This window comes from Rosa rugosa, chromosome 3, assembly GCF_958449725.1.
Source record: "Rosa rugosa chromosome 3, drRosRugo1.1, whole genome shotgun sequence".
In the NCBI taxonomy this organism is placed as follows: domain Eukaryota; kingdom Viridiplantae; phylum Streptophyta; class Magnoliopsida; order Rosales; family Rosaceae; genus Rosa; species Rosa rugosa.
The window spans coordinates 4,330,314-4,343,137 of NC_084822.1; the positions used below are offsets into that span (position 1 = coordinate 4,330,314).

General features: G+C 39.0%; 1 protein-coding gene and 1 long non-coding RNA gene across 2 annotated transcripts in view; one reads left to right on the forward strand and one right to left on the reverse strand.

Annotated features, from left to right (window-relative positions):
• The window catches only part of LOC133739775 (uncharacterized), a 44,577-nt gene extending 32,039 nt beyond the window's left edge, over window positions 1-12,538 (reverse strand). Inside the window, exons 1-2 of the long non-coding RNA XR_009860819.1 lie at window positions 12,356-12,538; window positions 11,365-11,598 (exon numbers count right to left, since the gene is read on the reverse strand). This is a non-coding gene — a long non-coding RNA (uncharacterized LOC133739775). The remainder of the gene's footprint in view (window positions 1-11,364; window positions 11,599-12,355) is intronic.
• LOC133739286 (pathogenesis-related protein 1-like) lies at window positions 3,311-4,029 on the forward strand. Its single transcript, XM_062167030.1, has one exon. It carries the CDS (start codon window positions 3,369-3,371, stop codon window positions 3,852-3,854), a length of 486 nt encoding a protein of 161 aa, XP_062023014.1. The 5' UTR covers window positions 3,311-3,368; the 3' UTR covers window positions 3,855-4,029.
• Window positions 12,539-12,824: the final 286 nt, after the last annotated feature.

A 12,824-nucleotide genomic window follows, 5' to 3' on the forward strand; every position in this document is an offset into this window, starting at 1 on the left:
TTGTTTTTCATATCAATCAAAAGCAGAGAAGGTTAGAGAAATTGCCAAAGAAAGAATAGGGGAACAAATCTTGACCTATCTGTATTTTTCGGAAGTAAGATAAAGATGGATCCGGCTCCTCTAAAGTGAGGAGTCCTGTGAATTTACTTTAATTTCATAAAATCTTGACACTTCACCCGATCTAAGGGTCCGAATAGTTAACACCTCACTCTACCACCAATTTTAGAATTTTAGTTTAAACACCAATAACTTACTATTAACTCCAAAAAAAAAAAAAAAGGATTTGACGTGATCTTATGCTTCAATTCTTTCTCTGTGCTGAAACATTGCATTTGCTCTTTCTGTGTGCTTCCATGGTTGAAGAAAAATCTATACAAAATTATTGATGTGCGAGTCTTAATGATATACACAATTATGAATTCATAATTATAGAAACAATTGAGGTAGGCAATGCAAAGTGCAGGTCACTGCAAACCAAGGATTTCACTTTAGCGAAAGGCTGTGATCAATATGGGGTTTCATAAATCTTGTTATTGATAGAGGTGGTTTGTTACAACTTTGAAAAATTAATTTGAGGGTTTAAAGTTTTCTTATTGGGATTTGAAACAGATGAAATTGCATGATTAAAGCTTTTCTTTCACTACCCATGGACATGTTTCCATGGAACCACAGAGAAGCAGCAAACGCAGGTGTAAAGAAAAGAATTTTTTTTCCCAAAAAATCTCGTAGAATCCCTAATTTTTTTCTTTTGTTAATTAATAATTTTTAGATAAAATTCCAAAAATTGATGGTTTAGTGAGGTGGCAATTGTTAGGATCCTTAGATCATGTGGAGTGTCAAGATTTTATGAAATTGAAGTAAATTCACAGAATCCTCACTTTAGAGGAGCCGGATCCGATAAAGATAACATTAGCAAACACAAAGATTTATGTTCATATGATTTCATATTACCCTAAAGATTTTCGGCCAGCCACAAAATTGCAGCAGCTAAAGTTCTTTTGAGAAAAAAAAAAAAAACTATCATACGAAAATATGAATTCAATATTCTTGTCATTCCAACAGACCACACATCATATAAAATCCTATCATACCTTACATTCAGACCTTGTTCCAATATATTTCAGAGCCGCTCCAAGTCTCCAACTGCCATGTTCTGAGTTCAAATAACTTAAACCTGAATACAACCATGTGAGCGCATTAGGCATATACCAAGTAGGTCATACGTAAAAAGCAGAATGACAACTATCAAATACAACCATAATGATGATTCCTGTTAACACATTTTTTTCTGTTGATAGTGAGAGAAATTTTTGAAAAGCTTTTCTTCTAGAGAGGGAACCAACAAACCCAGATGACATAGCTGTCTTTAAATAAATTAAGAAACAAAGAGAACAGAAGAAAACAGAAACTCATCTAAGTCCCTTCTTATAAAGCAGTATGAAAAAAAAAGGTAGTCAATCTAACATGGTATCTGACTCTTAACATGGAAGGACCAGGGCTCGAAACCTCTAACAGACCACAGGGTAGGAAGATTGAACTGAAGGTGAATGTTTCATTCTTGTTATTTGGATTCAAATTCAATGGACAAAAGATCTTGATAAAATGGTACAGGAAGGTTTTGTTGAAGCCAAAGGCAGCTTAAAAGTAGGTGAGAAATATCTGCAGTTTCAGGCTGCTTAGAAAGTTCTTTTTGCAGATTCAGATTATCAGAAAAGTCCAATCATTTGGCGTATGATATATAGAGTAGAAACTAAAGACCCGTAAAGCCAAGAAAAGGGTGTAGAACATCAACTATTTTTTGTCACATCCAAAATAGGTGAGCGGTATCTGCAGTTTCTTTTCTTTGAACTAAAATTGCCACAAAATCCATAAGAATACAAATCATAATGAAATTGAATACAACCAAATCTTGATAACAAAACGAAATTGAAGAAAATTACCTCAAGAACACTTTTGGCTGCTTAAGAAAAGCTTTCTCAATCTGAAACCAAATTACACTGTTAGTGAGAATTAAACCCTAACGATAAGAACTAAATTTCAGATTTAGTTACATTTAGTTGTAAGCATGTTTACGCTAGCAACCTGGAATAACATGGCTGCCCAATTATAACCACTTTACTTATATTTTGATATACAATTATTGGAGACCAGTTCTAGATATATAACATGCCAAAAGTGAAGAAGTTGATAAAATCAATAAGTATAATCCATGAAGCATAAGAAAAAGATCAATACAATGAATGCAGTCCTCCTCCAATTCCCAATTACCACTGTACTTTACATAAAATATTTTCACTCGCAGGTAGAGGACTGCCAATACCATCACAAATCACAAACATGGAATTACAAATCCTCATCAATTAAAAAAATGCATTTCAAAGACTCGGTAAAGATTGTAGCAAATTATCATGTTGCATGCTGGATATGTCGCAGAGCTAAGTTTTGGCCACTGTTTATATTGTCCTCTTTTAGTTTGTTAACTTGTTATTAAAATTGTAATGTTAATAAGCTCTCTAAGGCTTTGAAACTCCTATGAAATCATAGAACTATACTGGCATCCTCATTTGCTCACTTGAACTACAAAATAACTCAACTTTGGCCTAGAACCTTATACACAAATCATAAAGAGATGAACTTTTTCATGAAAGCTAAAGAATCCTTGCTATTTATGTCAACTACATTACTGAACTATATCTTCTAGCAGGTGAATTTGTGATGCTAATTTTAATTAGTTGATGATGTCTTATTTGAAGTGCAGATCGATGTGCACAGACCAACATGCATGGAATTTTGCAAGATGCCTTAATTTTTGTAGCCTATGTTTGACTTATTTTTAATTTTGATCTATAAATATTAATACTCTTTAATTTTTGCCCAATTATATAGTCTACTATAGTCACTAAGTCGCTCGCTTGATCTTGATGGATATGTTGATGATGACCACTCTATTTTAATTGTGGAAAAGGGCGTTCTTTAGTTTTGTTTTTTGGTTCTAATTTTCTTCTTTGTTTTTCCACAAAGGATACTTCACATTTTCCACAAAGCCAGGGAAAGTTTGATATTCCCTTACAGATACCATGCACATTGCACAATATCTTGTTACTAGCACTAGCATACAGCAGGGGACCCGATCGAGTCATTTTCCAGAGTAATTGCTACATACTGGGACCTTTAAGTAGATGAGCTCTTGCACTTGTACATTTTCGGACCCTTTAGGGTTTCTTCTTTTAAATTTCTTTTTTCTTTTTGCCAAGACTTTTCTTGGTTACGTACTATGAACGTTCCACATTTTCTCTTATAAATATACACCACACTAGATATATAGTCTCATCAATCTGAACCCTGAGAAACTCTCAAACACTACGAGTATGGAATTGTCTAAGATTTCATTATCCCTCATTTCCCTCATAGCCTTCGCCCTACTCCATTCCACTCATGCACAAAACTCACCCCAGGACTACCTCAATGCCCACAACAGTGCTCGAGCCGCCGTGGGCGTGGGAGGCTTGACATGGGACACTAATCTAGCCACTTATGCGCAAAGATATGCTAATTCACATATTGGTGATTGCAACCTGGTGCATTCTGGTGGGCCTTACGGCGAAAACCTTGCAAAGAGCACCGGCGACTTATCAGGCACATCTGCTGTGAACTTGTGGGTGGGAGAGAAGGCAAACTATGATTACAACTCTAACACATGTGCTTCTGGCAAGGTCTGTGGGCATTACACGCAGGTCGTTTGGCGCAACTCGGCACGTGTGGGGTGTGCCAAAGTGAGGTGCAACAATGGAGGTACTTTCATCGGGTGCAATTATGATCCCCGGGGAAACATCGTTGGTCAGAAGCCTTACTGATCTACTCAGAAAACCACTGCACATTAAGGCTATAGTTCTAAGAATAAGTGAAATTTGGACCAAAACATGTTGAAGCTAGTTAAGAGCTTCAGTCAAGAATGACTTGAATTGTTGGAATAAAATTGGTTGCTATTTATGAATTTTAAATATATGATGCATAAGTTATCTGCTTGTATATATTGTGTGGAAATGCTTTATAAACTAAATTTCTTAGTTATATTTCCCTACTAGAAGATTAGTCACATCAATTGCAGTTTCTGAAAACAACAATTCGATCATAAGATCGATAAAGGCTAAACCATATGATTAAGAAAATGAACCAAGTTCTAATAAGTATTTGAATTTACATCCAACTACTATAAACACGGCAAGTGCTGTACGTCTTGATTACCAAAATACTGTCCGGTAAGTACTTGATCACACTCCTCATGTCACGCCCCGGATTTTGAATGATAAATTCAAATCCGAAACCTGAATAATTACAATTACAAAAAAAAACAAATCTCGAAACTTCGAGTTCATTATTACAATTCACTCTCACAATATATTATAAAGCTCAAATGAGCATAACACACCTCACAACTTACAATTGTTGTAAAACTCTAACAATTGCTCTAACCGCACGATCACCGTCCTGGTTCTCCTGTCCTGTAGGATTACCCGCTACACAATTTGAATAGTGTACCGGGAGTTGCAACAACACAAAACCCGGTAAGCTTTTTACAGCCAGTATGAGTAAACAAGAAAGAACTGTTGATTTATTAGATTTCAAGACTACCACAAACCCACGTTACTTTCACACTCTCATATATATATATAGACACTTATGAGTTACTCTCAAATTCGCTCATAAGATTTCCCAACATTTGGTAGACAGACTCATATATATATATAGACCCTTATGAGTTACTCTCAATTTCCCTCATAAGGTTACCATATATATATTGACACTTATGAGTTACTCTCAATTTCACTCATAAGGTCACTCCACATTTGGCAGACAGACTAGAGCTCTAACTGAACGTAACCACTCGTCCGGCCACAGACGTGATTACGATTTAATACTATTAATAACCACCAGCCCGGTACGAGAGCGTGATTCACTAATAGATGCCATGGTCACCTCGTGACCTAGTGATCTCCACAGATCACAACAATTTATTGTTCCTCAACAATAAAACTCAACACCTCTCACAATATATTGTTTCTCAACAATAAACTCAATATCTCTCACAATATATTGTTTCTCAACAATAACTCAACACAACTCCAACAATACATATTATTTCACGTAATAATATATATACAGACATTCACACAGGAATGTCTAGTAACACCAACAATAGTTCATATGATTGCAACAAAATAAAGCAATTAATTGTATTGGGTTCGTAATATGAACCACGTGAGGTTTACTCACCTCGATAATCCCGCTGCGTCTTCAATTCAGCTCAAAATACGATCCACAATCGTCCACCAACTCAAACCGTCAATCACCTAGTCCAATAATGATCTTGACTTAGCCAACAACTCAAATATGTAATTAAACGACGATCCAACGCTCAGATTCAAATTAAACGATGATCCAACGGTCGGATCTGAATTTAATGATGATCCAACGGTCGGATCCTCACGGATCGCCTTTAGGATCATCCTCCAAAATTATCACGAAGATCCAACGGTCAGATCTTCCTGAATCGCCTTTACTAACATCTCCACAAAATTATATGAAAATCCGACGGTCAGATTCTCACGAATCGCCTTCCGAATCACTATTTCTCAATTATACGAAGATCCAACGGTCGGATCTTCGCCCGTGACCTCACAAGGTCACCGGGACAGTCATACGATCAACATATCCAAAATTGAAGCAAAACCGATGGTCAGATCTTCACAGATCGTAAACCGAAGATAAACGTAAAAACGTTAAATAGTAACGTCAAAACGTAAATCCACTATTTATCAACTTTTTCTAACATGACCATGTTATATATCAAAACGCTCGTATGGATGCATAGATCATCGCCTAGATAATGAAAACTCGAAATATGGTCTGATGCGCCGCCACAAGCGGTGGTCAGTGGGCGGTCAACGCGGCGGTCAACGCCGGTCAACCACCTCAGATGGCAAAGTGACCAACTACAAACTGGTTCAAAATGAAAGGGTGGTCGACTTTCATACCTGGAGCTAAGCCTGGTTCGGCCTAGATCGTCCTAGATCAAGCGTTGAAGTTGGATTAATCTCGTGCGTCTGATCAGATTCCAGATTGAATCAGGGACGTCGAAATCTTCAACTCGTGATCTTTCACTCCACACTCCAAATCGTCAAGCAAGGCCTATATGGGGATGATCAGGGGGAAGAGGAGATCACGAAAATGGGGAGGATCGGCCCGTGCAACGCCGGCACGGCTGAGATCCGGTCGGGTCGGTTACTCCGCCTGGGGTCGCTTCGATCCAGCTCTGGGGGCAACGGCGGTGCAAGGCAGCGGCACCAGGCGACTGGGCGGCTTGTGGCGATCACAAGGAGGGCCGGGTCGTGGCCGGAAGACGCCGGAGGACGAAGATGGGTCCGGGTCGGGTCAGTCGGGTCGGCCGCGTGGGAGAGGAGAGAGAACGGAGAAAATGGGGGACTGTTCCGCAAAAAGAAATTGTTTCGTCCTTAAATGAAATTTCTGATTTTTTTTCGATATTTATAGAAAATTCCCAAATTTCAAAAGTTCATAACTTATTCATACGAACTCCGAATATTGCGTTCCACATGTCCACGAACTCGTATCGACGAGCTCTACAACTTTCATGAAGGAAGTTTTCCCAAATTTTGAACGTATAAAAAGTCAACTTTGTTGACCCCCTAAAAACGTTCGTTTTCGAAAATAAAATCGTTCGAACTAATTCCACACTTCTCCAAGCTTCGTACTCGCTCCTACTATCGTGAAATCATTTCTAAAAATCCACGGAATTTAATTTGGATTTTCCGGGGTATTACAGTCTACCCTCCTTAAAGAAATTTCGTCCCGAAATTTGAGCGTAAGTCAATTCCTCTCGATTAAGGTTGACCTAACTATAGAATCTCCATCTTTTCCAAATCTGTAGTAATCTACAAAGCCTCAGCCCTTTGTATAAAAATACATTCCTATGGCCACTAAATCCTTTCATCACAAACGTAAACGCACAACACAACTGCTCAACATCACTCCACATCAATTACACAAAATCATCACATGGATCATCTCATAGATCCTTACATAGATCTTCACTCTGTACTGGCATACAAGCACAGTAAACACTCCCACAAAGTGTTTCGCTACTCAATTAGCATCACGGTAAATCTCTATAGTAAAACTCAAGCATGCACCATTCTTCACAACAATAGAGATGCATCACTCAAAACAAATCATCCCCAAAAGCACGCCAATAAAATATGTCACCCAGTGACGATGACTTGGGCTTGTTCAATCCTTGGGCTAAGCACTAGGGCTGGCCATTTGGGCCTGAAGAAATCGGACCATCCACATTTCGAACCGGCCCAAACCACTTTGGGTTTAACATTTGGGCCTACTATTCGGGCCGAACAATTGGGCTTACCATTTGGGCCTACCATTTGGGCCTACCATTCGGGCTTACTATTTGGGCTTACGATTTGGGCCTACCAATCGGCCCACCAACTTCCAGCTCGGCTACGGTATGAAATTGTACATACCGTATATACGTATGCATACCGTACAGATCGTATATACGTATGCATACCGTACAACTGTATATTCGTATGCATACCGTACAGACCGTATATACGTATGTATACCGTACATACCGTATATACGTCGTATATCAAGCATATACGAGATCCAAAAATATTTGTAAGAGGTAAGGTTCGAACTCCCGACCTCAAACACGAAGGTTTTGCTCCCAACCACTGAAGCAAGAGCTGCCTTCATTAATATATGCTCACGTGTTATATTTATTATGTCATAAGCGACATAAATAAAATAACGGGGGAGGCAAGGTTCGAAACCTTAACCTGCTGCACAAGGGCTTTGCCCACCAACCACTGGAGCACAAGCTGTGCTTAATATAATGTGTACAAATGTTTTACTTATTATGTCATAAGCGAACATAATAAAAATAAACGAGAGGCAAGGTTCGAACCTCTGACCTCTTGTACATGAGCCTTGCTCTTCAACCACTAGAGCACCAGCTGCTCTCGTTACTATCCATGCAACTTCTTTTATTTATTCTATCATAAGCGATAGAATAACAACAAACTGTCGGTACACTCCACGTGCCACGACACGTCTCTTCCGTGATTTACGGAAAGCAAATCACTTTCGGCTAAAGCTGTCTGCCACAGCGTCTCGAGGTTCGGCCTGTCCCCTTACACGCTCAACACGCGCCAACAGCTTTTCCGGGTTTCGGGGCGACTTTAATCCAACGCGTGGATTCAAATTCTGAGATCGTTCATCCAACGGTGGAGATCTGCTCACCTTGTTCTATAAATAGGTGCATTCTGGAGAAAAACTGTTCACTCCAAAAGAAAAGAAATTTTTCTTCCGAGCTCAAGTCTTTCTCTCTCAACTCTTCAGCCTTTCTCTTCTCAAATCCTTTCTTCATCAATTTCAATCCTTCTCTTCTGATCTTCTCTCCCATCTAGTTGATTCAATCCCATCTTTCCTCTGAACTTTCAGATCTTCAATATTTTCCTCCAAATCTTCAATCCTTCTTTCTCAGATCTTTTCTTCCATTTGAAGATTCGATCTCATCTTTCCTCTGAGAATCTCAGATCTCCAATCACCAGTTCAACAACTCCAATCCTTCTAACAAAATCTCCCTCAAACACTAAACCATGTATTCCTCGATTTCCACATCCTCTCACCCCATGACCCAAGAGCCACGAACTCTGCAACTAATGGAGCTCCAAACCCCGCAACAAATGGAACCACAACAACAGCAACCAACAGAGGAGGGAGGAAACACCCAAGCAGCTGGAAGTAGTGCCAACATGGATTTCTGGCGAAGCCGCACCAGGTGGATTCCTACTCCAGAACAAATAAGAATCCTCAAGGATCTTTACTATGTCAAGGGATTTAAGTGCCTAACTACAGAGCAGATTCACGAGATCTGTCTCCAGCTGAACCAGTATGGGCATGTTGAGGGTAAGAACATTTACTTTTGGTTCCAGAACGTCAGGGCTCGAGAGAAGCAGATGAATAGGTGTAATCAGGCTGCTCCAGTGCCCATGAGAACTAGTTCTCTTGGTACTGGTAGATCCATTGATCTCAATTTTGGGTCCACTGGTTCTACTGGTGCTGGTGGATCCATCGACATCAATTTTGGGCCAGCTGGTGGATCCATTGACATCAATTTTGGGTCCACTAGTTCTACTGATGATGGTAGATCCATTGATCTCAACTTTGGTTCCACCTATTCTACTGGTAATGAAGGATTTCTTGATTTAAATTCTGTTTCATATTCTTCCTCACACTTCAACACTAATACTAGTACAACTCTTTTGGCACAACAGGAGGACAAACATCCCTGCAACAACGAGGAGGAGATCACCAGGAGGTTCAAACTCTTCCTCTGTTCCCCGTGCACGGCGAGGACGTCTTTGGTAACCTGAAGACTACTTCCGAGGAAGGTAGTGCACATGATTACTATTTCGGTGGCTCAGGCGGTTACAACAGTGGCTCAAACGTTTCTCTTGAGCTCAGCCTCAACCCATCCGGAGCTGCTGACTAGGCTTAGTATAGCATAGTCCTCGCTTTTTTTTTCTTTTTTTTTTTTCTTTTTTTTTTTTTGTAATATAAACTCAATAAGATGGTGTGCATGTTTTCTTTCCTGTTTGTTTAACCAACAACAACACCAAGGATCGAACCTTGGTCACCCAATACTGTTTTCAAAACCATAAACAACTCTACTGCACACATCTTTCATAATGATGCAATAAAAACAATCACTCAAAAAGAATCCAACAATCAATTAAGTCGCATCGAGGTCTAGCTAGTATCCTCTGAGTCAAACCAAACACAACAATTTCATCGATAGGATTAGGGATTTATAAAGCTAAACACATCCTGAGTTAGCTAGGAAAAACCCACGTCTTTAGAGTTACTCTTACAACTCTTATAGAATCTCGATAATTCCATCTATCAATTGCTTCAACAAAAACTCACCACAATTCAATCCCTAACATTTAGCGATTCAGAAATCAAATCAAACTCCATATCACATAGTAATTCACTTGAACCACTATGGATACCTAACAAAATCACTAAAATCAATATCCGAAATTGCGTTTAACTATAACACCTAAAATCAATCACCAAAGGCACACACTCTCATCCAACATCATTCACAAGAACTGATTCTAACTCTCCCAATTAATTACACCAAAATCAACTCCATTGCAAAACTTTAAGTGTCCCGCCTACTTAAACTTAAAACACACAACAACTTCAAATTCACTGCAGCCCATCTCCATACTACGATCCAAAACTTAAGAAAACTAGTTCACCACACAAAGGCCACAAAATTCAATTTCATTCACTTGAACAAAACTATATTCACAAGTCACGGTCAGGTCATCAACCCATGGTGTTCAAATGAATAAATTTCAAATCCAGTTTTCCTTGTGAATCGTAACGTATCGTTCCAAAATGATGCAAGCAACATCAACCACGTATATAAGACACATCTCGCGAACTCAATTCAAATTCAGAATCACCAAAACTACTACTAATTCCAATTCTACCAACAATCTTGATTCTGAAGGAATTATAGTACTCAACGACAACCCAAAACAATGGTCTCTCATCTCTAACCATCGAGCACAAAATAAAATTCTTGTCTCGCACCTTAAACCCTGCTTAACAACTTACAAGCACAAGGAAGAAGTAACCGCAATAATTCCTTCCCTAACCGCAACACTACTCACAACTCCACATGAGTCAAGAATCTATTCAAGAACATTAGTATATTCAACTTAAAAAGGCAAAATTACCATCGATTAATACTCGTATCCACATTACAGACGAGCATAGGTCCACACCATGCCTTCAACCAAACACTTCAACAATCAAAAGAACCTCATTTCCATAAAACAATCCTCGTTGACTTAACAGAGTTGAATCAAGAGGTTCCTATTCCTCAAGGATTGTAACTCGCGGCCACTGAACTTATTCCCATACGAACCTACAAGACAACTGTAAGGTTCTAAGTACAACCCCTTCGAATATCCATCACCTAAGGAGTATAGTATGCTTGGCTAATACATGTATAACACTTAAAACACAGTATAAGTCAAATACAAATTCATATTAACCAAGTCAATACTATAGGGAAGGTATTCACGTTCCCTAAACGACCTAGCGGCCTAAACAACTCCCAACACTCACGCATACCCAATGACTTAGCCAATACCAAAGAGCACACGATGGGGATCCGCTGCAGACGGGCCATCACTCGGAAGGTATTGACACATCACCAAATATGCACCTTACGCTCTGATACCAAACTGTCACGCCCCGGATTTTGAATGATAAATTCAAATCCGAAACCTGAATAATTACAATTACAAAAAAAAACAAATCTCGAAACTTCGAGTTCATTATTACAATTCACTCTCACAATATATTATAAAGCTCAAATGAGCATAACACACCTCACAACTTACAATTGTTGTAAAACTCTAACAATTGCTCTAACCGCACGATCACCGTCCTGGTTCTCCTGTCCTGTAGGATTACCCGCTACACAATTTGAATAGTGTACCGGGAGTTGCAACAACACAAAACCCGGTAAGCTTTTTACAGCCAGTATGAGTAAACAAGAAAGAACTGTTGATTTATTAGATTTCAAGACTACCACAAACCCACGTTACTTTCACACTCTCATATATATATATAGACACTTATGAGTTACTCTCAAATTCGCTCATAAGATTTCCCAACATTTGGTAGACAGACTCATATATATATATAGACCCTTATGAGTTACTCTCAATTTCCCTCATAAGGTTACCATATATATATTGACACTTATGAGTTACTCTCAATTTCACTCATAAGGTCACTCCACATTTGGCAGACAGACTAGAGCTCTAACTGAACGTAACCACTCGTCCGGCCACAGACGTGATTACGATTTAATACTATTAATAACCACCAGCCCGGTACGAGAGCGTGATTCACTAATAGATGCCATGGTCACCTCGTGACCTAGTGATCTCCACAGATCACAACAATTTATTGTTCCTCAACAATAAAACTCAACACCTCTCACAATATATTGTTTCTCAACAATAAACTCAATATCTCTCACAATATATTGTTTCTCAACAATAACTCAACACAACTCCAACAATACATATTATTTCACGTAATAATATATATACAGACATTCACACAGGAATGTCTAGTAACACCAACAATAGTTCATATGATTGCAACAAAATAAAGCAATTAATTGTATTGGGTTCGTAATATGAACCACGTGAGGTTTACTCACCTCGATAATCCCGCTGCGTCTTCAATTCAGCTCAAAATACGATCCACAATCGTCCACCAACTCAAACCGTCAATCACCTAGTCCAATAATGATCTTGACTTAGCCAACAACTCAAATATGTAATTAAACGACGATCCAACGCTCAGATTCAAATTAAACGATGATCCAACGGTCGGATCTGAATTTAATGATGATCCAACGGTCGGATCCTCACGGATCGCCTTTAGGATCATCCTCCAAAATTATCACGAAGATCCAACGGTCAGATCTTCCTGAATCGCCTTTACTAACATCTCCACAAAATTATATGAAAATCCGACGGTCAGATTCTCACGAATCGCCTTCCGAATCACTATTTCTCAATTATACGAAGATCCAACGGTCGGATCTTCGCCCGTGACCTCACAAGGTCACCGGGACAGTCATACGATCAACATATCCAAAATTGAAGCAAAACCGATGGTCAGAT

Bases quoted from the DNA above. Each gene is read 5' to 3' on its own strand.
- LOC133739286 (XM_062167030.1), top strand. From the start codon at position 3,369: ATGGAATTGTCTAAGATTTCATTATCCCTCATTTCCCTCATAGCCTTC.